General features: G+C 41.9%; 1 protein-coding gene across 3 annotated transcripts in view; it reads right to left on the bottom strand.

Annotated features, from left to right (window-relative positions):
• PIK3CA (phosphatidylinositol-4,5-bisphosphate 3-kinase catalytic subunit alpha) overlaps positions 1-24,484 on the bottom strand; it is a 71,695-nt gene that overhangs the window by 24,642 nt on the left and 22,569 nt on the right. For 2 of the 3 annotated variants that reach the window (XR_014776654.1, XM_084768484.1), the window contains exons 2-7: positions 10,614-11,041; positions 9,457-9,666; positions 7,962-8,212; positions 6,048-6,293; positions 5,160-5,245; positions 538-643 (exon numbers count right to left, since the gene is read on the bottom strand). Coding sequence is in view for 2 of the 3 variants with exons in the window: in XM_084768484.1 (XP_084624610.1) it covers positions 538-643; positions 5,160-5,245; positions 6,048-6,293; positions 7,962-8,212; positions 9,457-9,666; positions 10,614-10,965 (1,251 nt within the window). In the remaining variant the exon portion in view is untranslated. Of the gene's footprint in view, positions 1-537; positions 644-5,159; positions 5,246-6,047; positions 6,294-7,961; positions 8,213-9,456; positions 9,667-10,613; positions 11,042-23,253; positions 24,468-24,484 lie in introns of those variants that run through there. The other variant, XM_084768485.1, reaches the window with a different exon arrangement.

The following is a 24,484-nucleotide window of genomic DNA, read 5'->3' as shown; positions in this document are numbered from 1 at the left end:
AAATACGTTGGGAGAGCTTGAGAAATTAATCTGTTGAATTATGTACACCCTGAGTTCGTGTCAGTGCAGTAATTGCAGGAGTGACCACACACCCAACTCCTGCACTGCTTCACATGTCCTCTTCCTTTGTTTTTCTTTTGTTTTTTTGAGACAGGGTTTCTCTATGTAACCTTGGATGTCCTGGACTCGCTTTGTAGACCAGGCTGACCTGGAACTCAGAGATCCACCTGCCTCTGCCTTATGAGTGCTGGGATTAAGGGCATGCGCCATTATTACCTGGCAACTCCCAATGTATTTTTAAATGATAAAATCACTAATATATATCGAGGCTTTAATCAATTCATATTTTACTTGAATAAAAAATAGCCAGCATGGTGGCACGTGCACTTGAGAGGCCGAGAAAGACAATTCTGTGTTCAAGGGAACCTGGGGTTACACCCATGGCAGGAGTAGTCTATACATGGCAGTAGACCTGCCCATTTTGTAGGAAAGTCTGAGTCAGAGGCACCAGCAGTCAGTTAACGTGCGACACTTTACCTCCTTAGCACCCTTGCGGCCTTTAACAGAGCAAATGGAAAGGCAAAGGCGAGCAGCTCGAGGAAGATCAGGAATGTATATATCATAGTTGAGCCATTCGTTCCACCTGCAGGAATAAACAGACAGAGCTTTATGCTCAGAGTGCACATGGCTCCACACGCATCAACACTAAAGACAAGGCAAACGACAAAAACAAAGACACATTACACAACTGTATTAAAATGGCCAAAAGGTGGTTGTGGTGGCTCACGTCTTTATCCCAGCACTGAGGAGTCAAAGGCAGGCTGTGAGTCTGAAGCCAGCTTGGTCCAGATTAGCTAGAGCTACATAGTGAGACTGTTTCAAAAGCTGGGGTGGGTGTGGGAGCGGTGCCTAAGTCAGTATTACTGGTCATACAGAGTATGACCTCATGAATGAAACTCTAAAAGACAAAGGCAGTGGCAAGGAATGCACTAGGACTAAGTACATCATGTGTTACAACCAAGTTGAAAGCCCTAGAAAATGAATAGATGCATACTCTAAAAACAAAACACAGTAATGTGTTATCTATGGACTTCTAATTGAACTATTCAAAATACCGTCCCCTAAGGCAAACAACCCAAATCCAACACTGAAATAAACCTGAAGAAGCCAGGATCTTGTTCTCTTTAGGAGAGGAAAAGCTAAAAGACTAGGAATGAGCATGAGGGGCATTTTTTTTTTAAATGATTACTGCCTGTGTGCTTGTGTTTGTGTGATGGGGGGAGAATGAATCAGTTCTTGCCGTCTACTGTATGCCACCGTGCTGTGCACCACAGGCTACTGTACGCCACTGTGCTGTGTCCCACAGGTTACAGGCCCACAATCTTCTGTTTCTACCTCCCTTGTCCCTACAGAAGTGCTGGGACTGTAGATGAGCCATTATATGCAGCTTCATTTTGTTTTTGGGCCGGGTCTCACATATTCCAGGTTGGCCTGGAACTGGCTGTGTTCAATGGTAACTTTACACATTTGGTCCTCCCACCTTCCATTTCTGAGTGCTGGGATTACAGGCTTGTGTCACACCTGAGTTTACCAGCGCTAGGGATGGAACCTTAGGGCTTCATGCATGTGAGGTAAACGAAGATATTCAGACCCCTGAATCCACCTTTTTAAGTGAGTTCCAAGAACCAAAATCAGTCAGGCTGGGAGCTGGAGAGATAGATGGCTTAGTGTTTAAGAGCCCTGGCTGCTCTTCCAAAGGACATAGGTTCAAATCCCCAGCACCCAGATGGCAGTTTATTAACTGTCTACAATTCCAGTTTCAGGAGATTTGACATCCTTACACAGATATATATATATGTGCAGAACACAAATGTAAATAAAATTAAAATTTAAAAAGTTTCTCCTAAATGCTCTTTAAAAACAAAACAAAAAAAATTTAGTCAGGCCATCAGGCTTTCCCAGCCCAGGAGAAGTGTTTTGTGTGCATGCTCTAGCTTTGTGATCAAATCCATGGGCTATGCTTTGTGTTCAGTGCATGTAAGTGTGCACATGCACATTCACTATGCCCATCTCGAGTCACGTGCACGGGGAAGCCAAAGGTTGACTGCGGCTGTCTTCTTCACTCCTGCCATCATTTTTGAGACGGTCTCTCACAGACCCTGATGCTCCCTGTTTTGGCTTGCCTAGCTGGGCCAATGAGCCCCAAGATCTACTTGTCTCTCTGCCTCCCAGTGCTGGGATTACAGTCATGCCCTGTCTCTCCAGGCTTTAACGCAGGTACTTTGATCTGAATTCAGTCACCACACTTAAAGAGCAAGCATCTCTCTATCCCGTGATCTGTACCCTTTTATCCATTTATGTGTACGATTTCACTAAGCAAACAAAATTAATTTTCATCTGTTAAAAAATCTAGCTGGGTGCTGTGGTCCATGCCTGTAATCTCGAGGCAGGGGCAGAGGGGCAGAGGGGCAGAGGGGCAGAGGCAGAGGCAGAAGGATCTCTGTGAGTTCCAGGAGGAAGTGAGTCCAGAACAGCCAAGGCTACCCAGAGAAACCTTGTCTTGAAAGATAAAAATCCATACAAACAGGAAAGAGAAACTAGCTAATGAGAATTAGGTAATGATTATAGTTATATATATAGTTATATATACTCAGTATCATTCAGAATAACTCCCTAATCTAAATAAGCCAGAATAAAAGTAAAATGAAGGCTATACACAGGGTTGGGAGATGATCTCATCAGTATAATGCCTGTCCTGCAAGCACAGGGACTTGAGCTCAACTCCTAGAACTTATGTGACAAAAGCTGGGTGTAGTTGTGTGCATTTACAATCTCAGCACCAGGGAGGAAAAGACAGGTGGATCCCTGGGCCTTACTGCTCAGACCACCCAATCTACTTGATATGTTAAAGGACAGTGAGCGTCTCCAGGAAATCTTTGGCCTCCATGAGCCAGTGTGGATGCACCCCTCCCACCTCCACCCGTCCCAAGATACAGTTTTTAAAATTTTGTCTTTGGGAACAGTCTTATTCTAGCCCAGGCTGGCCTGCAACTAATGGCAACCTTCCTGTCTCAGCCTCTGAATGTAGGGATTTCAGGACAATCACCACACCTGATTCAGGGTTTCAATTTTAAAGCAATTAGTCACAAGAGGAAGTACACTGTTTCAAAATGAAAGTATTAAAAATTACTACAAAAATTACGAGATAAAAAGCACTCAAAGTTTTAAGATAAAACCCCTCCATTTACTGAATTGTACATGCAGAATTATATTTGGTCAATATAGTATGAACAAAGACTATAGAAATCTCAACTAAAGAAGCCCTACATTTAAAATAGGAGAAATTGGTAAGGATTATAAAGGCAAAAGAAACATACTAGTGAAGAAATACTTATGATTTTTTATTTTTATAATATAGAAAATTTAAGGATTTGCTAACATTTTTTATACTACCACCATAGGGATTTAGCCTCTACTTTAAAAAAAAAAAAAAATTCAACCAGGCATGGTGGCACACGCCTTTAATCCCAGCACTGGAGAGACAGAGCAGAAGGATCGATGCGAGTTCGCGGCCAGCCTGGTCTACAGAGTGAGTCTAAGACAGCCAAAGCTACCCAGAGAAACCCTGTCTCAAAAAAAAAAAAAAAAAGATATATTTTTATTATTTTATATAAAATTATTTACTAATAAAGTAATTAAATAGTAAAATATTTCAGCATTTTTATTTGTATACACACATAGTATACAGATGCATGCGAGTACAGTTGCCTGCAGAGACAAGAAGAGGGTGATGGGTCCCTGAAACTGGAGTCTCAGTGGCTGTGGGTGCTGGAGACTCCATCTGGCCTCAGGAAGAGCAGCACTACTGAGCCGTCTCTCCAGTCCTAACCAGAAATTTCGCAAGGTAAAGACTAAACGTAAGAATTTTATGACTTGTCGGGTCAGGGGAGATGTTCCTGCAGCGCAGGCTGGTTCTGAGCTACGATGTAACTGGAGATGAAGATGAACTCCTGACCTCCTTCCCCTTGCACAGAAAAGTGGGAAAACACTGCATGTGGGCTTAAACACAGCTGGCTTAACAGTTATTTTAATTTTCTAAAATGTCAACATTGTACCCAACTACTATGAAATCTTACTTTTTAAAAAAAGGATTTATTTATTATTATGTATACAGTACTCTGCCTGCATGTACTCCTACATGCCAGAAGAGGTCATTAGATCCTATTACAGATGGTTGTGAGCCACCATGGGTTGCTGGGAATTGAACTCAGGACCTTTGGAAGGTGCTCTTAACCTCTGAACTATCTCTCCAACCTCTCTTCCCACTTTTAAAACGTCTTACTGTTGGTTCTTAAAAAACCAAAACATTATTTTGGGTCCCCTGGAATTCGTCAGATTGGTGGGTTTACAGATTTTTACCAATTTATAAAAAGATTGTCTACCATTTCCTCAAAGATACTGTTTTCTGGTTTGTCTGTTTTAAATCCTCTACAATCAGCCCATCCACTACTCGAGCAAACAAGGAGTGCGAGTGGGAAATAAAACTATTGTTTTAACAAGTACTTGCTGTCACATGTACCATCTAACCCCAATGATTCACTGGCCTTAGTGGCTTAGGTAAGGTGACAACTGCCTCCGCTCACCCTGACAGACAAGTGACTGCCACTGTGAACTGGTCCTAGGCCCTAGGAGAGTCACTAACCCTAGAATTGTAATAAAGACCAGCATTTTAGTTAATTAATTAATTAATTTTTGACTATCAGAACTCAGTCTGCTTTCCTTGCGAGAGCCCTCCTCAGGTCTCACCGCATTCTATAAAGTCTACCTTCAATCAAGCATCTCTCACAAGAAAGACAAAGAAACAGGGGCCTGCAAGCTCTTAACACCTTCCATTCCCTCAGCGTATCTAAGCAAGAAGGAATCTGAGGGTGTCCAGCAGCTGCTTTCCCACAGACCCTGCAACTAAATCCCTATGTGTCTGCTCTTGGAGTCGCTTGACGGGGACTGCCTTAAGGGTTCAGGCCGTAAACCACTCATCAAGACTTGACCTTGCTCCGTTCACTCCAGTCACAGAAAGTCCTTATGTTCTATGTGTAAATAATGGAAATGCAAACTTGGATAACACTAACGACAGAAAACATGTCCAAACACCATCTTACCTAGGATTGGAGCAAGGTACTCTTTGAGTGTTCACATTGTCACATAAGGGTTCTCCTCCATGGTAGATACCTGTTCGAACATAGATCTAAAAGAAAGAAAGAAAAATGCACACTCTTTATACATGTATATACATATATACTTAAATGTAGGCTTATGAGCACTCAATAGAACGAAACACTACAAAGTAACTTAACTGCTCTACGCGAGACCATCATGAGATGTTTTGTTCAGGTGGTTTATATGTATAGATTTACAATGAACTGTTGGGGCCTCTGACCACTATGGAAGTAACATAGCCACAAGCCTGTGGCACTATGCATGAAATACAGAGGCCTTCAGTTTTCTAAGATAAGCTGGTGTCAAGTATTACATCAAACTCCTGAAGCTAGAGGAACAGTTCACAAAGACATTAAGATGTCAATATTTTCACATAATGGGATTAAATAAAAGTCTTTAAAGAAATCCACTTTAGGTCCAATCATTGTTTTTAACTAAATATACTGTATAAAACATTTGACTTTATGGGTATTAGGATTATAGACAGAAGCATGGTTGTGTGAAAGCCGAATCAAGTATAACTCAAACAAAATTCATTACTTGTTTTATTTTCTGAGATTATACTATGCTCAGAAGAGGATAGTAACAAATGACTTACAGGAGCTGGAAAGATGGCTCAGCGGTTAAGAGCACTTAACTGCTCTTGCCGAGGTCCTGAGTTCAATTCCGAGCAACCACATGGTGGCTCACAACCATCTAATATGATATGAAGCCCTTTTCTGGCCTGCACGATTACATGCAGGCAGAGCACTGTATACATAATAAATAAATCTAAAAATAATTTTTTAAAAAATGACTTAAATAGAGTAAACATCAGCATTTGACCTTACCTTATCAATGTCTCGAATATTTACATTTACATAGGTTGCACAAAGAATTTTTATTCTGAGCGCGCTGTTTATAACCCAGAGGGATTTCGTGGATGTCTCTCCATTCATATAGGGTGCAGCCGTGGAGATGCGCCTGGAGTATGACGGCATTGTGAAGCTATCTATCGGCAGCTGAGAGTACAGGCTTTCCTTGGCCATCAGCATCAAGTTGGGCATCCTCCCCAGCATTATACAGCTTCTTATGTACTGTAAGAGAGCACAGAGTGATGAAAGAAGCCACTTCCCATAAGATTCTTTCATTCCAAAGATGATATGTAAGAATATTTTAAAATTATTTTTATTTTATGTGCACTGGTGTTCTGACTGAGCGCATGTCTGTGTGAGGGTGTCAGATCTACTGGAACAAGAGTTAACAGGCAGTTGTGAGCTGCCATGTAGGTGCTGGGAATTGAACTAGGATCCTCTGGAAGTGCCCTCTTAACCGCTGAGCCATCTCTCCAGCCCCAAACATGTAGGTATACTATGAGCATTTACATATTGATTATAAAGGTGATTTTAAAAATTAAACATAGACCATACTTGTTAGCAGCCATTTGTTTATAATGTGGTTAGAACCTCTGAATGTATTTATATAAAATAACAAACTAGGGGCAGATTTTGACATTATCATTTTACCCTTCACAGCAAAATACTAAATGTGTATGCACAGAGTTTAAGGTCAGGCCTCTTCCTCAGTCACTGCCCACTTTATTGCAATGGATCATTTCCTGAACATGGAGCTCACCAGGCTGGCTGGTCAGAAAACTTCAGGTACCTTCCTGTCTGTATTCCTAGTGCTGGGAAGAGGCACAGGTTGCCAAACCTGGCTTTTACGTGTAGGTGCTAGAGGTCCAAACACAAGTACACCTCACACTTGTACACCAAAGCACTTTAGCAAACTGGTCCATCAGAGGGGGGGGGAAGAGGGAGAGAGAGGGAGAGATGGAGAGAGAAGGAGAGAGAGGGAGAAGGAGAGGGAGAGAGGGAGAGAGGGAGAGGGAGAGAGAGAGAGAGAGAGAGAGAGAGAGAGAGAGAGAGAGATTGATTTTTTAAAAATTTGGTTTATATATTGTGTATATATGTACTTATGTGTAATTATGTACATGTGTCACAGAGCATGCATAAAGTTCAATCACAGGGATTGGACCCTGGTCATTAGGCTTGGTATCAAGTGCCTTTATCCACTGAGCCATCTTATTGGCCCCCAAAATACAGACTTTTAGTCTGAGCAAGTCTATACACACCATAACTCCCTATTTTCCCACTTCTCAGCTCCTGAAGGCCAGTGTCTATAATACTAAACAGTAACTGGTATGTGCATGCTACCATTGCTTCTCATAGGAATGTGTTCAGTGAACAGAGAAAAAGGAGGAGAGTTAGTAGTACTCTTAAGAAACTAAGAGCACTGTCTGCTTTCCAAAGGACCCGGGTTCAATTCCCAGCACCCACATGGCAGCTCACAAGTGTCTGTAACTCCAGTTCCAGGGATTCTGACACCTTCAGACCAATGCACATAGAATAAATTAATTATTGAAGAAGGAGGAGGAGGAGGAGGAGAAGGAGAAGGGGAAAGGGAAAGGGAAGAGGAAAAGGAAGAAGGAGGGGAACTGGTTCAGAGCAAGGGCATCAGGGGATCAGTGGGAGTGGGAAAATTCATTCATCTCAACGGGAGTGACTATGATCAAAACACATAATATATACGTATGTCATAAATGGCCGCTAGAGGATATAGCTCAGTGGCAGATAAGTATTTTTTTATAATTCAAATATGCTAGTAAAATAGGTTTACAAAGGCTGTTTTCTAACATTAACTATTAATCCTGGAAACACTGTGCTAAGAGCATATAGAGGCCTGGGGTGGTGCACACCACTCACCTTGTACTGACTCAGAGGGTACTTTTCTAGGAAGTACTCATCGCAGCCACACACTTTCAGGATATACTTGCCCTGGTACTCTAGAACACAGAGTTTCAGCTGCTCGGAAGAGAGCAGCATGCTCCGCGTCTTCTTCCTGATGGCTTCAGCAATGACTTGCTCGGGTACACAGTCATGGTTGATCTTCAGAGTGTACTTCTGCTTGTCATTGTTTGGAGAGACTATCACCCAGATCACCACTATGATTTGTCCTGGGAAAAGAAAACGCTGTTAGACGCATCACTGTGCCTACTTCACTTCTCTCAAGACAAGTGTCAAGAAGTTCTCACTCCCTGCTCCTCTAACCATACCCAGGAACAATGTCTAGTTAACTGACTAGATAGAAAGGAGGATCTGGTGGGAACAGGCGCTGTGCCCTCTGGCAGGCTTTCACACAACATCCAAGGGCTCCCTTTTCACTGGGCTAGTGGATCAAGAGGCCCCAAGGCGGAGCAGACCTGCACTTTAAACTGAAAGACACAATTCACAAGAATGACTCGAGAGGGCTTCACAGAGCTAGCAGTTCGGAAGTGGGAAACAACTTAAAGGAAAGACAGCACCTTCTTTAGAATGAAGCAACGATGGCAGGAAGAATAAGTGGGTAAGCAGGAAAAAGGAAAAATGAAGTTTCCATTTTTCTCCTATTAAAATCAATTAAGCAGTGGACAGTGTCTGAGAATCTGCAGGTGTGAATATTGCCTGTTTCCACCAGATCCTCAACTCTATTTAGTCAGTTAACTAGATATCCTTTCTGGTTATGGTTAGAGGAGCAGAGAGTAAAAACTTCTTGAAACTCATTTTTAGAAAAGTACACACAGACAGATTGATGCACTTAACAGTGTTTTCCTGTCATTTAAAATGTTTGTATTTGTGCTTATATTTATTTTGATTGCTTTTTATTTTATGTGCTTTAATGTTTTGCCTGCATGTATGTCTGTGTGAGTGTCATATCTTCAAATTACAGATAGTTGTGAATTGCCATGTGGGTGCTGGGAATTGAACCCTGGTCCTCTAGAAGAGCAGTCAGTACTCTTAACCGCTGAGCCATGTCTCCAGCCCCATTTGTGCTTACTTTTATGAGCTCCTTTCTTTTTTGGTAGTGTTGGAGATCAAAGCCAAGCCTTGTACATGTAAAGCAAGTGTTTTAGACCACAGCTCCATTTGTTTTTATTTGTTAAAAAAAAAAAAAAAAAAAAAGGATAATCAGCTCTAATTCTATTAGCATCCTACGCCACAGTGAACTCTAAACTCGGTTCCTCAGATGTAGAGAGATGAGCGTTCACCAAAAGATGAGTCAGTAAGTGTGTGCTTTCTGTGCACAGACTATCACTGAGCACTCAATTCTCATGGTACATCAGTCTTTGCCTTCAAGCTCATCATCCGGACAAGCAGGAAGCAAGCGAGCAGAAGCCATGAGCACAGTGAAGAGCTGTCAGTGCAGCGGCCAGCTCCTTACCTTTATCCAGCTTGTTGTAGATGTGCTTTGGCAGTTCTGGGGAGGACTCTACGTTGGGAGGGTAGACATACATTGCTCTGCTGTGGGGCGAGTTCAGATCCCGCAGGTCCACAGCTTCTTTGCAAACATTCAGAATGTTCCTTCGGAAGTCCTGGACTTCTGGATCTTTAACCATATCAAATTCACACACTGGCATGCCAATAACAAAACCTAAAAAACAAGATGTTTATAAAGAATGCAGGGCAGGTGTGGTTCTTACAGAGAACTACACACATTTGGAAAAGCAGAAGAGTCAAAAGGTTTCTACAAATTAAAAAAAAAACTTTGATAAATCTACTTTTATGAGTTCAGCTAAAGCTACATAGAGAAACTCTGTATTGAAAAAACAAAACAAACCAAAAACCCCACCCAAAATGAAACAAAAAACAAACAAACAAAATCCCCGACAGAGCTGATGAGGCCTCAAGCATTTTAAATATAATATATGCATCATCCACAATCCATTATCAACTTTATTTGTTCGTTTGTTTGAGACAGGGTTTCTCTGGGTAGCCTTGATAGTCCTTGACTCACTTTGTAAACCTGGCTGGCCTTGAACACACAGAGATCTGCCTGCCTCTGCCTCTCAAGTGCTGGGATTAAAGGGGTACGTCACCCGCGCCCGGTATCAACTTTTTTAGAGTAACAAAACTTGGCTATAACAGATCTATGTCCTCCTACTAATTGCATTCCTTAAGGAGAATCCTACAGTTTTATCAAAGTGTTAGAAAGTTCTATAGCTCAGTAGTTAAAAACAAAACAAAACACAAAACAAAAAAGAAGGCTGGAGAGATGGCTCAGAGGTTTGGAGCACTGGCTGCTCTTCCAGAGGTCATGGGTTCAATTCCCAGCAACCACATGGTGGCTCACAACCACCTATAATGTGATCTGATGCCCTCTTCTGTTGTGCAGGCATACATGTAGGCAGAACACTATAAATAGTAAATAAATAATTAAAAAAAAAAAACTACTTTAGATTTTTTTCAAAGAAATCTACACCTAAAGATTGCTAAGGTATTAATTCAAACAAAGTCTGTTAGTAAATAGAACAGAGTAGATGTCATAGTTATTTGCAGTTTAGCAATGATAATGTCAATTAGCTAAAAATTATATCATACCAATTTCTCGATTGAGGATCTTTTCTTCACGGTTGCCTACGGGTTCAATTACTTTTAAAAAGGGTTGAAAAAGCCGAAGGTCACAAAGCCGTCTTGTTTCGTCAAAAAATTCTTCCCTTTCTGCTTCTTGGGTAACACTTACGAAAATGTAAGAAGATTCATCTTGCAGAAGCTGATGGAGAGGGTATTTTCTGGCTTCTTTAAACAGTTCATGTTTGATGGTGATTAGTGTAGCCTCACGGAGGCATTCTAAAGTCACTATCATTCCATTTGGGAGTAAACATTCCACTAGGATTCGTGGGGGCATCAAGTGGATGCCCCACAGTTCACCCGAAGATGGTCGTGGAGGCATTGTTCTTACCCTCTGCAAACTTTACATAGAAAACCGCTTTATGGAATCAGAAATACGGCTGTCCCCAAACAATGCCCTGAAGAGAAGAGCAGAGTCACTTGTCAGAGAGAAACAATTCCTGACCACAGACACGTAAATGCTCACTTCCTGTTGTCTCAACAATCAGAGCAGTAGTAACTCAAGTGTTTTAATTTAGACTGTTGTCCTAAGCTAGGCTATAAAGAATTTATTATAGGAGATACTAGAAAAACAATGTACATTTAATTAGAGTTAATGAAAAATTTAAAATATTGAATAGATTTTTCTAAGCCGGGTCTCATAAAAACAGAGGTAATGGAAAGAATAAAAAACAAGCTATAACTAAACCAAAAATTCCCATCTCACCAGGCTTGGTGGTGCAGGCCTGCAATCTTAGCTCCTTAGGCTAAGGCAGGAGGTTGCAGGTTCAAGGCTTGCCTGGAAATTTTTACAAGACTGTCTCAAGCAATGGGTCATTGCTTATTTAAGCCCAGAATAATCCAAGTATTTTTCCTTCTTTACTCATCGCCCAGCATATGCAGTAATATGAAATTAAACGGCTTAGTCATTCCATTTTTTCCCCCCCAATTTTTTCGAGATAGAGTTTCTCCGTGTAGCCTTGGCTGTCCTGGACTCACTTTGTAGACCAGGCTGGTCTGGAACTCACAGAGATCTGACTGCCTCTGTCTCCTGAGTGCTGGGGTTATAGGTGTGCACTACCATGCCCAGCTAGTCTTTCCATCTTAACCACTGTAATTCCTTTTTTTTTTCAATGTATTTGAAGTGTATTTATTTATTTTATTATTTTTTCTTTTTTATTAATTTATTCTTGTTACATCTCAATGGTTATCCCATCCCTTGTATCCTCCCATTCTTCCCTCCCTCCCATTTTCCCCTTATTCCCCTCCCCTATGACTGTTCCTGAGGGCGATTACCTCCCCTTGTATATGCTCATAGGGTATCAAGTCTCTTCTTGGTAACCTCTGTAATTTCCTTAAATATTTTTTATTATTTTAAATTATGTCTGTGTCATGTGTGGGAGTATAGGTGCCTGTAGAAGGACAGAGGTGCTAGGAGGGTCTCTGTAGGAGCAAGTATTCTTAACTGAAAAGCCACCTTTCTGGCTCTTCATTTGTTTTTTGTTTGTTTGGTTTGGTTTGATCTTGGTTTTTCTAAACAGGGTCTCTGTATAACAGCCCTGGCTGTCCTGGAACTCACTCTGTATACCAGATTGGCCTTGCACTCAGGGATCTGCCTGCCTCTGCTTCCTGAGTGCTGGGATTAAAGGCCCATGCCATTCCAATTCCCCAACGTTTTTAAAGCATAGTTGTGTTTGTTTAGTTGGTTTGGTTTTGGTTTCTGTAGTCAGGGTTTGTCTGTGTAGCCTTGTCTGCACTGGACTCACTTTGTAGACAGGCTGGCCTCCAACTCATAACAATCTACCTGCCTCTGCCTCCCAAGTGCTGGGATTACAGGTGTGTGCTACTGCACCCAGCTTAAAAGCATGATTTAACTATATTGTCCCGTAACAAAATGCCATTGGTGATTTTCCTTGCAGCATGATTCATCTGTACCAAGTCTTAATATTCCTGAGATGAATTATTTTAGATGCTGAGGAACCTATGACTCTCTGTGTCAGTACCATGCTCCCCTTAATTATAGCTAAGTAATTTGAAAGGATTTCAGTTTGAGATAACAGTCTCAGAGGGATATCTAGAAGATGACGTTTGAAACCTTTAAAACACACAAACTTAGAGCTGTCAAAATAAATAGCTCAGTAGGTAAAAGCACTTGCCATGAACACCTGACGGCCTGAGTTCAATCCCTGGATCCCAACTCCTCAGAGCTGTCCTCTGAGTACATTTGTGCCATGTACCAGAGCTCACCCCAACACTCACAACCCTTCCAAGACTTCTCTTAAAGAGAAAAGAGCAGTTAATGCCCTGCTGTTCACATAGTTTTCCTTCATTCAGTAAGTGAAACTGGAAAGTCAAGCACCACAAAAGTGAAGCAAATGATGCAAAGTGAGAAAGAGAGCAGAGGGGCTGGAGATGGCTCAGCTATTAAGAACACATGCTGTTCCTGCAGAGGCCCCTACCCAGATTCAGTTTCTAGCCCACGGAGGCTCATATCCATGGCACCAGCTATGTACATGGTGCACAGACACACACAGGAGGCCCAGGCATCCTGCTGATGCGGTCACCCTATCATGTGGCATATGGCAGCAGCACACAGTGGCTATAGATACTGCTTCTTCATCAAGGATGTGGTCCTGTCTCAGGACCATGTTTGGTGCTGAGTAGGTGTCTTATGAGTTTTATTGCTTTGAAAAGACACTATGACCACATCAGGGTTTGGGTTTTTTTTGGGGGGGGGTCAGAGAGGGTTTGTCTGTGTAGCCTTGGCTGTCCTGGATTTGTAGACCAGGCTGGCCTCAAACTCACAGCAATCCATCTGCCTCTACCTCCCTGAGTGCAGATCACAGCAGTTCTTATTAAGGAAAACATTTATTAAGGCTGGCTTACACTTCAGCTGTTTAATTAATTATCATCATGGCAGAAGCATGTCAGTAGACAAGCTGCTGGACAGGCTGCTCAGAGTTCTACATCTGAATCAGCAGGCAACAGGACAGAGTGACACTGGGCCTGGTGTGAGCATTTGAAAGCTCAAAGAACATCCCCAACAAGGCCAGCTTCCTAACAGTGCCACTCTCTGAGCCACTGGGGCTATTTTCATACAAACCACCACAACAGGCGTGGGGGTGATCTTTTTGTGCACTCTATAAAGATTGTCTTTGTATTAGTCACATGCTGATTTCTGATCTGATTACAAGACAGTCTTTGGTATTTTTATTTATATGGCAGCACCATATTTGTAAGCACTCCCTCCAACACCTTCTCGTTGGGCTAATAAAGAGCTGAACAGCCTACAGCAAAGCCAAGAGAGGAAGGTGGGACTCATGGGCAAAGACAGTAGCTAGTGAGACACAGAGGGAAAAAAGTCAGGTGCAAGCACTGTGGAGAGGTACTGAGCCAGACCATAGATTAGTATAAAGGGGCCAATAGCGATATAAGCCTAAGCAAAGGCCAAGCTTCTATAATAAAAAAAGTCTGTATTATTATTATTATTTGGGAGCTGGCGACCCAAAGAAGGTCCCCCTTTATAGTAGGTAAGGAAGAATGAGATGGATGTCCTCTTCTGGCCCTTATAGGGTAAAGTCCAGAATGTGAAGACCGTGTGGTACGTGTGGTGATAATTACACTCAGAACTCCAGAGCAGAAGAAAAGCTAAGACACAGTGCTCCCAGCTGACTCAGTGAAAGTGGGGAGGAAGACAGCCTGCAGACCACAGCACAGAAACAGAGCATTAACAGGGAAGGAAGCAAGGGGCGTGGCATAGCCGAGAAACCTGTCACCACCCAACTCCTCAGTCTCATATCCACCCATATCTAAGCCGTCCGTCACAGGCTACGGGACTTTGTCTTTCTAACCACCTTCATCCCCACCCTCAGTACTGTGGGCACACACTAGTACAAAGCATCATCACAAGTCAGTATGACTTACCAAGATCCCAACCTAACAGATAGCTCCACCATAGCACTTCTCAAAAATGAACAAGTGATCATGAGATGCTCCACAGTGACAGCTCATCAAGGAGGTAAGGCAGAGGAATCCTACAATCATTTGCTTTCTGTAAGCCCTGAGAAACAGACAACTGGAAGATCATGACTAAATGTTTTTTAGTAACTGAAAATATTCTTCAGATTTACAGAAGAGACCCACTGAACAACTAGAAAAATGTAATCACTGTATCTCTCCTGCTTATATTTACATGTGTACAGGTGCACATGCACCTGTATGTGGGGAACAGTGGTTGGTGTTGCTGTCTTCCCTGTTCTCCACTTTATTTTATAAGGGTCTCACAATGGCCTAGCGCTCACCACGTGCACAAGGCTGGCTGGCCAGCAAACCCAGGGATCTGCCTGTCATTGTCTCTTCTTCAGAGACACCAGCGCGTGTAGTTTACTGTGGGTATACCGCACAGGTCCTCATGCCTGTGGGGCAAGCACAACCCAACTATCTAGTCCATATGTTTCCTGTATTTAAAAGAAAATTCACTGCCTAGTAAAAAGACCAAATGAATCAAACTCACGTTTGAATCAAAGCACTAATGTGGCTCAAGTGAAGGTTTTAAATATACATTTAACTCTTCTCCCAAAAGAAATGCCAAATAAGTACTAGCTTTAAAAGGTTCAAATACAAAGAAAACCAAACCATAAGCCACAACAAAATAGCAGCTGTTTACTGTGTTCTTTGCTGAATGGTGCTAAGACATCAACAGCACATAACCACTTCAACACCTATTTTATTCAAAACCCAGAATCTCAACTGTTCTCTATGACAAAAGAGAATGCAAACAGTTTCTTGTTGTTGTTATGTATTTTGGTTTTGTCTGTTTGTTTTTCAAGACAGGGTTTTTCTATGTTATCTTCGCTGTCCTGGAGTCGCCTTGTAGACCAGGCTGGCCTTGAACTCACAGAAGTCTGCCTGCCTCTGCCTCCCAAGTGCTGGGATTAAAGGTGTGCGCCACCACTGGCTCGGCTAACAGGTTTTGATTTTTATGGCTTACTGCACAATGGCATGGTTGTATGTAGCAAACATCACAATTTAACTCTCTTTGCATGGCTAAGCCATAAACCCCTTCAAGATTCTGGAAAGAAGGAATTAACCAGCATCACAGAACTAACTACACAGCAGCCAGGACAGAGATCTCTGTCTTCTCGTGGCAATCCCATACGGCATAAAATGCTATCCCTGGGCTCACACATGGAAGTGTAGAAGCAGCAAAGGGACTTAACAATTAACATTTTACAGCTATGTCAGCAACCATTCTTTAGGGGGTAGCCACTACCACTCTACATATAAGTAAACCAAAGATCCGAGATGTGACCATTAACAAATGGATTCATTTAAGGAGGCGGGTAGAGATGAAAACCATGCCCCACCCCCCACACAAGCATTCTACCTCTTGCTTTCTGACACAAAGATTCCATTATATGGCCTCAGGCTGGCCATTAACTAACTAGCTATGCAGACTAAGCTGACTTCAAATTCACAGTCCTCTTGTCTCAGTCTCCTAAGTATTTGATTATGGGTATGTGCTACTAAAGGGACTAAGTCACTGAAAATTCCACTGGTTCAGAATGTTGGGACTATATATTCATTCTTAGGCTACAAAGTGTTTGTTGTTGTTGTTTTAAGGCAACATCTTGTTAGTCTAGGCTGGCCTTGAACTCCTCCTCCTCCTATGTCTCATACTTACATTAGATTTGTGCTATTATGTCCACCTCAAAAACAAAGCCAGCCCCTCTGTTGATGAGCAACACTCCTCACTATCACGTTCAATCACTGTGCTGCCCATTAGCACACAACAGGCAAAGCTCCTGATGTTCGTGAGACCTGGAGGGAGACCCCATGTTTTCTAGCACATGATGGTCATTTCCTGGCTAAGGCCAACTACCTGATCACTACAGCACACCCTTCTACCACTCACGTCTAGCTGGGTACCATTTTACAACAGACTATGAAGCTAAACCATTACTCAACTGCAAATTGGGATTCTATATAACAGATGAACAAAGCAGAGACTCTCTGTCTTTGGAAACAAATGTTTAAAACATGTTTTTGTTAGTTTGTTTTAAATTTATATTCTATCTGCATCAGAAAGCTATGAGCAATAAGAAAAAGATGTGGAAACATCTATCTGTAAGTAGAGGTGCATCTATGTTGACTGAATCGGCAGCCTAAGCATCCAATAGGTACAACTATTGAAGCAAGCACCTTGTATTTTCTGGACCTCAGTGTTCGACCCACGCAGAAAGTCATAGTTTTTTGAATAACCAGTATGTATTTCTCATTTTTTTTTATGAGGGGGAAGGGTTCAAGACAGGGTTTCTCTATGTGGCCTTGGCTGTCCTGACCCCTCTTTGTAGACCAGGTTGGCCTTGAACTCACAGAGACCCTCCTGTCTCTGTCTCCAGAGTTCTGGGATTAAAGGTATGCACTTGGTCTGACTTACAAGAATTAAAGACTTCCTTCTAGACTTGCTATACAAACAGTGTGATTCAAGTAAGGCTTTGTAATTCAATGGTCTAATTACCCTATTTGAAAATTATTATTATAAATGTTTTGAGTTAATTAATCCTTTTCTTAATGTTAGCCCCGTCTCTTGCAGGTATTTATACTGTAGCTTTACACACTCATTAAAATAATTTATAACCATGCCGAACTTCTTACTGAATTATAAATTCTTCCAGGATTTTGGGGCCAGGGACACAGAAAATAGAAAACAAAAACAAAACAGAGAATAGAAAAGTAGAAAATTGCCGGGCACTCGGGAGGCAGAGGCAGGTAGATCACTGTGAGTTTGAGGCCAGCCTAGTCTACAAAATAAGTCCAGGACAGCCAAGGCTACACTGAGAAACTCTGTCTCAGAAAAAAGAAGGAAGAAAAAAGAAAGAAAGAAAGAAAGAAAGAAAGAAAGAAAGAAAGGTAGAAAACTAAATCGTACAAATTATTCCAGAGAAAACATCAAGGGCCTGAAGAAGATCGAGCAGTTGGGATGGTGAGGAAGAGGGCGGCAGAGCCACCTGAGGGACAGGATGCTCGGAGAGGCCAGCTGCATGGGGATGAGAAGTGTAATTATAAACACTTCTCGCTGAGCGGCGGTTCTTGGGAAGCAAGTGTCCTTCAGCACCATGTTCTGAGCCCCACTGCTGGCCTCTAAAAGATTTCCTTTCTTTAAGAGCCACTGAGACGGAGCTGGAACAAGTCCAGAGAGACAGCTGTGATACACACGGGCTCGGGAAGGATGCTCTGTCCACTTCCTCCAGAAGGCTGTCCTTCACTGACCTTTACAAGCTGACCATGAGAAAATAGGCTTTCAATGAGACAGAAAGATCTGTAGAAATCAAGTTCTCATGACAGTATTAGGAAATCCTAAACCTTTAGCAAGGGTTACAATTCGTCTTCATATTAAATTCACATTCACAGAACTATAAGAGGCAATATGAAAATGTATTCAGAAATTACTAGACAATAAGACAAAAGTTTCCTGACATGAAGTCAATGGGTGGCTTAGGGAGTTGTCTGTATTGATAACATTTTTTAAAAAACAATGACAATTAAGATCTAGGTGAGTAAGTAGTGTTCATAAAACAAAGACTTTACAGGGTCTCCTGTTGCCCAGGCTGGCTTTCAACTTACTATGTAGCAAAAATGACCTTCAATTGTGGATCCTCCTGCCAATCCCAAGGGCTTTGATGACATGGCACCTACCAATTAATGTATCCAACTACATTGTAGACTTTAGGACCATAACCTGAACAGGCAGGTTAAAAGATTCTAGTGTGACAGCAAAGCAATTGTATCTCAGAGCCACTAATGAAATACAAAATCCTAATACCCGTTTTAAGTTGCTAGGTAAATAACGAACTTAAAAACACAACTATACAAACAACATCTTAAAATGTGGGGTAGAAAATTTAAATTTTACAGGTCAAACATGTGGCTCAATGACAAGAGCGCTTGGCCAGCATACTTAAAATTCTGGTTTGATTCCCAACAAAAAGAAAATGCAAGGGCTACGGTAACAAGAGTAAAATCAAATTTTAGTGTACACTAAGGTAAGACTAACCCTAGTCCATCTGGGGACACAACTGAGGTGCAGTGCTTCCCAGTAGCTATGAGGGCCTAGACTCAGCATCAATACCAAAAGTCCTAACGGAAGGAAGAACAGTCCAGGTGAAGGTTTGAGAAATGCAGTGATGAGGAGAATACAGAAACGGCAAGAGGGCTTGATACTATCACATAACTGAATAGTTGCACAAATGCTCCATGGTGATGTGACTTAAGAGTTTTCTAGCAAGTACCTTCTTTCGTCTTCCTAGGACAGTGTTGTGGTCTGAGCACGAAATGGCTCCCGTAGGCTCATGCATTTGAACACTTGGCCCCCAGCTTGCTGAAAGAAGTGGGCAGCCTTGAGGTTGCCAGGCCCAACTTCCTGTTTATTCCCTGCTTCCTGAGTGCTGATGCTTTGTGACCCATAAGCCACTGGCTCAGATCACCAGGCCTTCTCTCCATACGGCTATGTCTCCCCCACCGTGATGGGACTTTAAGCCAAAAATTAAACCCTTTTCACTTAATCTGCTGTTGTTAGGGAACTTGACAAAGCAAGAGGAAAAGAAAACACCCTGATTTCACTAGAACAAAGAACAGCCAGTCAGAAATGACTGGGAAGCCAGGCAACTCCACAAGCCTACTCAGTTTCAGACCAAGATTTGGTAAACTGTAAGTCCAAAAGAATAACTAATACTTTCAGTGGTAAATGACATTACTATTTTGATCTTGGTTATTGTTCCAATTCTCTGACTACTTTTTACTAACAGCTCAGTCTGTGAACAACAGCATGCACTGGCCAGCAGCTGGGAAGGATCAGAGGTGAAGGCAAAAGCTAACCAGTCTACAAAGTTCAGAGTGGCTACAGCTCTGAAGTCCTTAATACCCAGGGTGAATGTCTGAGGAACCTAAAAGTGCTTTGGAAACCTCTAGCTTTTCAAATGGCATGGTTACTTAGCGGAGAGAACAATGCGTATTACCTGGCCCTGTCCTCAGCAACACTGAGGCTAGGCAGAGGCCTGCCGTCCTGAAGACTTCTCTTTCCCTCTGCTTCCCACCATTTTCCTATCTTCATTAGCGATGATACCCTATTTTTTTATGCTATGAGATGAGGACATGATTTAGACATCATTGGAGCTCACATTCAATGCTGCTCCTCTGGGTAGGAGCTCTTACATCTATATACATTTAAACACTGTTCCATGCACTCTGGCATCTATCGATATATGTTAAAAAGCACATCTGCATCTCTAAGTGTATACCAAGCTTATTATTTACTTATTTAATTAGTTAGTTTTGTTTTTCAAGACAGGGTTTCTCTGTGTAACAGCCCTGGCTGTCCTGAAACTCTCTTTGTAGACTAGGCAAGCCTTGAACTCACAGATCTGCCTGTGCATGTGCCACCAAAGCCTGCAGTATGCCAAGAAAGAAGTGCCTAAGAGAAGTTTAGGTAAACTATAGGCTGCTCAGCTGATCCTATCTTTGGTTGTCTGCTTTTTATGTGTGCTCTGCATCCACTATACCTTCAGCCTAGTGTGGTTCAATAAAGACAATGCTAGCAATTTTCGTCAAGGATTCCAGCAGATGAGCTAGCCGTGGTGGCACACGCCTTTAATCCCAGCACTGGGGAGTTTGAGGCCAGCCTGGTCTACAAAGAGAGCTCCAGGACAGCCAGAGATACTACACAGAGAAACCCTGTCTCAAACAAAACAAAAAACAAACAAACAAACAAAAAAACAGAAAAAAACCTCTAGCAGACAAGGTATAGATACATTTGTATTTGTATCTACAGATGCTCCATTAAAAGGGCTTCTTGTTACTTTATTAACACTGCAAACAGTAACAGACTTATCCATATTATACTCCAGGTGGCCAAAACAATTTGGGGAGAAAATCAAGGACTGTTAGAAAGCTCCATCATGGCTCACTCTTTCCAACAGTTTCCTATTTCCTGAGGTGAGATAAATAGCAGTACAGTGGTTTCAGTACCTACAATGCCAGATTCTCAGACAGACATAGACATTCACGTATCATTGCCCTAAGTGTTTCTCAAAACTGAGTGACAATATCTTCTCTTGTACTGTTGTGGTCACAGTGTTATCTGCCAATATTGCCAGGTCAAGGAAAAGGTATAAATGAATTATCCCAATTTGATTACTTCCTGGAAGAGATTCAAATAAGGGATTTGCTACGCTGAGATGGTTAAAAATGCACACAGCACTTGCAGAGGAGCTGAGCCTGGTTCCCAGCACTCAAGGCAGGCAGCTCACAATTACTTGAAATACAGTGCCCTCTTCTGGCCTTCGTGAGCACTGCACTCATGTATACAAACATACAAATATACATGTCATAAAAAATAAAAATACTTTATTACACTCATTTATTTATTATGTACATGTGTGTTTTGTGTGTATATCTGGGTGTGTGTATCTCAGAGAATGTGTGGAGTAGTCTGAGGATGACCTTGTACTCTGTGGGTCCCAGGGATCGAACTCAGATTGCCAGGCTTGGCAGCAAGTGCATTTACCTGCTGAGCCACCTTACCTACTATAAAAATAAAATCTTAAAAACAAAAACAAAAAAAGAAAACAGATTTACTTAGACTATGGAATGCTTCTCTAATGTATCTATCAATTGGATACAGGAAAAGAGGCTAGTTTTCTGCCCAAACAAAAACCATTTAACGTACTTATACACAAAATAAACCCAAACCCAAATCCACACAGGAAGAAATCCTTGTTTTTCATTTCATTCATCCCAGGTGGACAGCCCTTAGGTGTTGGCATTTGTGAAAAAGCAACAGTATCACTCTACATGCAGATTAGAAGGGGACTCAGCCCACAGCACAGAGTATTCCTGTCTCCACAGCAGGGCTCGGCTCCTGGACACTCTGTCTGGTTCTTATCTATCCTTGCTGTTGTCTTTTGTCCCAAGCACTACCTCAGCCTTTGTGCTTAACCCATTTCCTCAGAGGCTGCTGTAGCTGTAATTTTTTAAGTGCTCTCTGCTCTTATGCCATATCCATTGACATATTATTAACATTCTTACAAGAAGGCATGACAAATACACAATACACTACAATTTTATTTTACTAAAGCTGACCACTTAATGTTTAGTCTTAACCTCGTCCATCTCCTATGTCATAGTGACCCTAACACTTTAATTGTATAAAGGTCTACTTACATAACATTCCACTTTTTTCAGACTACTTTCTGATAAACAAATTTTTATGTTTAAAATTATTCTCCATAGTAACAACATTGAACAAAAGACATAAAATGTAATAAAAACTAGAGTTTTAAAGGGGCTCCCCCCCCCCCCCCCGAAGCTAGAGCAATGTTAAGACAACCTGGCAGTTCTTCCAGAAGCAGGCTCAGCCCCCAGCACCCAGGTGATTCTCGGCCATCTGTAACTTCAGTGCTGACTCCTGCCCAAACAGGTACACATACATACACACAGGCAAAACCCTTATACATATAAAATAAGTCTTTAAATTTTTAAAAAACTGATTTTCAGCCATTGGGAACCTACTATATTATAAACTTCCACTGTATACATACACATATTTATTCATATACACACATGTTTTTTAAAAGTTTAACTGGAGTTGCCTTACGTAGGGGACAATGCTCTCTCCCAGAAGCCATAGGTTTCCAAATGGAAAGTATGGATACCTCCCTTTGAGTTATTTGTTAAAGGTGTCCTGGAGACCCACTAAAATAATACTAGTATTCTTGGTGGCTCACCAGATCATGATGGTAAGCCTCTGTTGCTGAAGACACCACATACTTTGAGACAGTATGGAGAAATCAAGTTAGTACTGACAAGAAAGCTTCCTCCTTAAAGTATGGGAAGGTGCTTTATAGGCTTCTGAGAGAAAGGTCTTCCAAAATCTTACTTAGCTGCGAATCTTGTGAACTGCAATAATGACCAGTGTAGTAAAATATGCCCATAGGTGCAATAGTAACACAAATGTTATAGGCAAAACCGGAGTGCTTCCTGACTGGACTTAAGGCTCATTCCAGAAGAGGAAACGCATGTCTGGTCCTAAAAATAAATTCAGCTAAGAAGAACCCTTGGTTGGGGAGCTCATATGCACCAGGAGAAAAGCTACTACTACTATTGTTAAATGTACCTACTATCAAACTGTTCTCTAAAATGGTATCTCTTATACCCATAGGTTAGTGTGATTCATAGACCTTTTTTTCTAGGAGTGGGAGAGTGGAGGCTGTTTTTTTCCAGGCAAGGTTTCTCTGTGAAGCCTTGGCTGTCCTGGACTTGCTTTGTAGACTAGGCTTGCCTCCAACTCACAGAGATCCACCTGCCTCTACCTCCTGAGTGCTGGGATTAAAGGCGTGCACCACCACTGCCTGGCTTCGAACTCACCTCTTTGGTGAAGTTTATTTATGCAGTGGGCAGTGGTTAATGTAAAAATTCACAACTGATCAATGTGTACAGAACAAGTGTGTACAGTCACAAATGAGACATCTGTATGACGAGGGGTCAGAAAGACTTTAAGAACCAGAGGTCAAACAGGACCAAAGTGAAACAGTGTCATCTAACCATGACAGGCCAAATGAACTCATGAACTCACCACAGCTGCAGCTGCCTCCACAAGACCCGGCCATAAACATTCTAGCAGAGGGGTGAGGGGCTCATCCCCTTTCCCCCAGCTGAGAAGCTACTGACGTGGATGGTTTCTGGGGATGACGGTGTAGCCCTCTGATAAGCAGGTCATGTTCGGTGGTTGGCCCATACTCATGAGTGCATGGGCAGCACCAAGTGGACTCGGTAAGTCATCTAAAACAAAGAGGGCTTGAAGCTGCAAGGGGTACTGGGTGTGGGGGCTGAAAGGAGAAGGGATGAATATGATCATAGCAACACTGTATGCACGCATGAAAATTCCCAAGAATAGCAATATTATGTATGTCTTAAAACTGTTCTCTCTTTTGGTCAAGGTGTGCTGTGAATGTCTACAATCCCAACAGTGTGGAGCCTAGAGAGGAGGATCATCAGATTAAGGTGAAATTGGGCTAGAACAAAACAAAACTGCAAAAGTTCTCTGAAACATACTCTGATTTTACTGCCTGCCATCTGCCTCATTTCCTGGCAGTGACAGAAGATTATCACATTAGTAATGACTAAAAACTCAACTACAAACAACTATTGACCAACTAGTGACTGATCCTCTATGCTCAGGGGTTTTATTACAACAAATGTGAGGTGAAGGATGGGGAACTGCTTAGCAAAGGAACAGAAGCTCCCAAAAGTGCAATCAGAGGATGGGGGCTCACTTTTAGTCTACGCATCACACAGCCAGGCTGTGGGCAGTTCTGTGAATAATAACAGCATCAATGTGGAGGCTCAATCTTTTTTATTTCCCTTTCAAATGTTTACTGTTTATTTGGACTTGTTAATATATAACGCATCAAATATTTCAAAATGAGTTCCTGTACCTTAAAAAAAGCAATGAAAATGATGAACTGGTGGAGCCACTGTCAAGCATCACTATTGTGGTGAAGGTCAGAGATCTTTTCATTTTTATTGGCTGATACTTCGTGTGTGCAGCTGACCAGCATTCGTGAAGGCAGGAGTTAAAAGTGCTTGCTCATAAAACCTGTCGTACGAGCAGATCCTTTCGCAGGCTATGTGACATATCACTATGCTATTTTCCCAAAAGCGTCACCTACTATCACTCATCAGCAAACTTGCTGAAACTAGGCAAGAAAGAATTAGGAACTTCAAGCTATAACGCCACACCTTCTCTAAGAAGCAGCTAAGGAGTTACTTTAAAAAAGTGATGCGAAGATTAAAGTGAAGAAATC

The sequence above is a fragment of the Acomys minous genome (assembly GCF_964271855.1).
Source record: "Acomys minous genome assembly, chromosome: 19".
Lineage (NCBI taxonomy): Eukaryota > Metazoa > Chordata > Mammalia > Rodentia > Muridae > Acomys > Acomys minous.
Note: the sequence above shows the minus strand (reverse complement) of the source record. Positions and strands in the feature narration are given on the sequence as shown.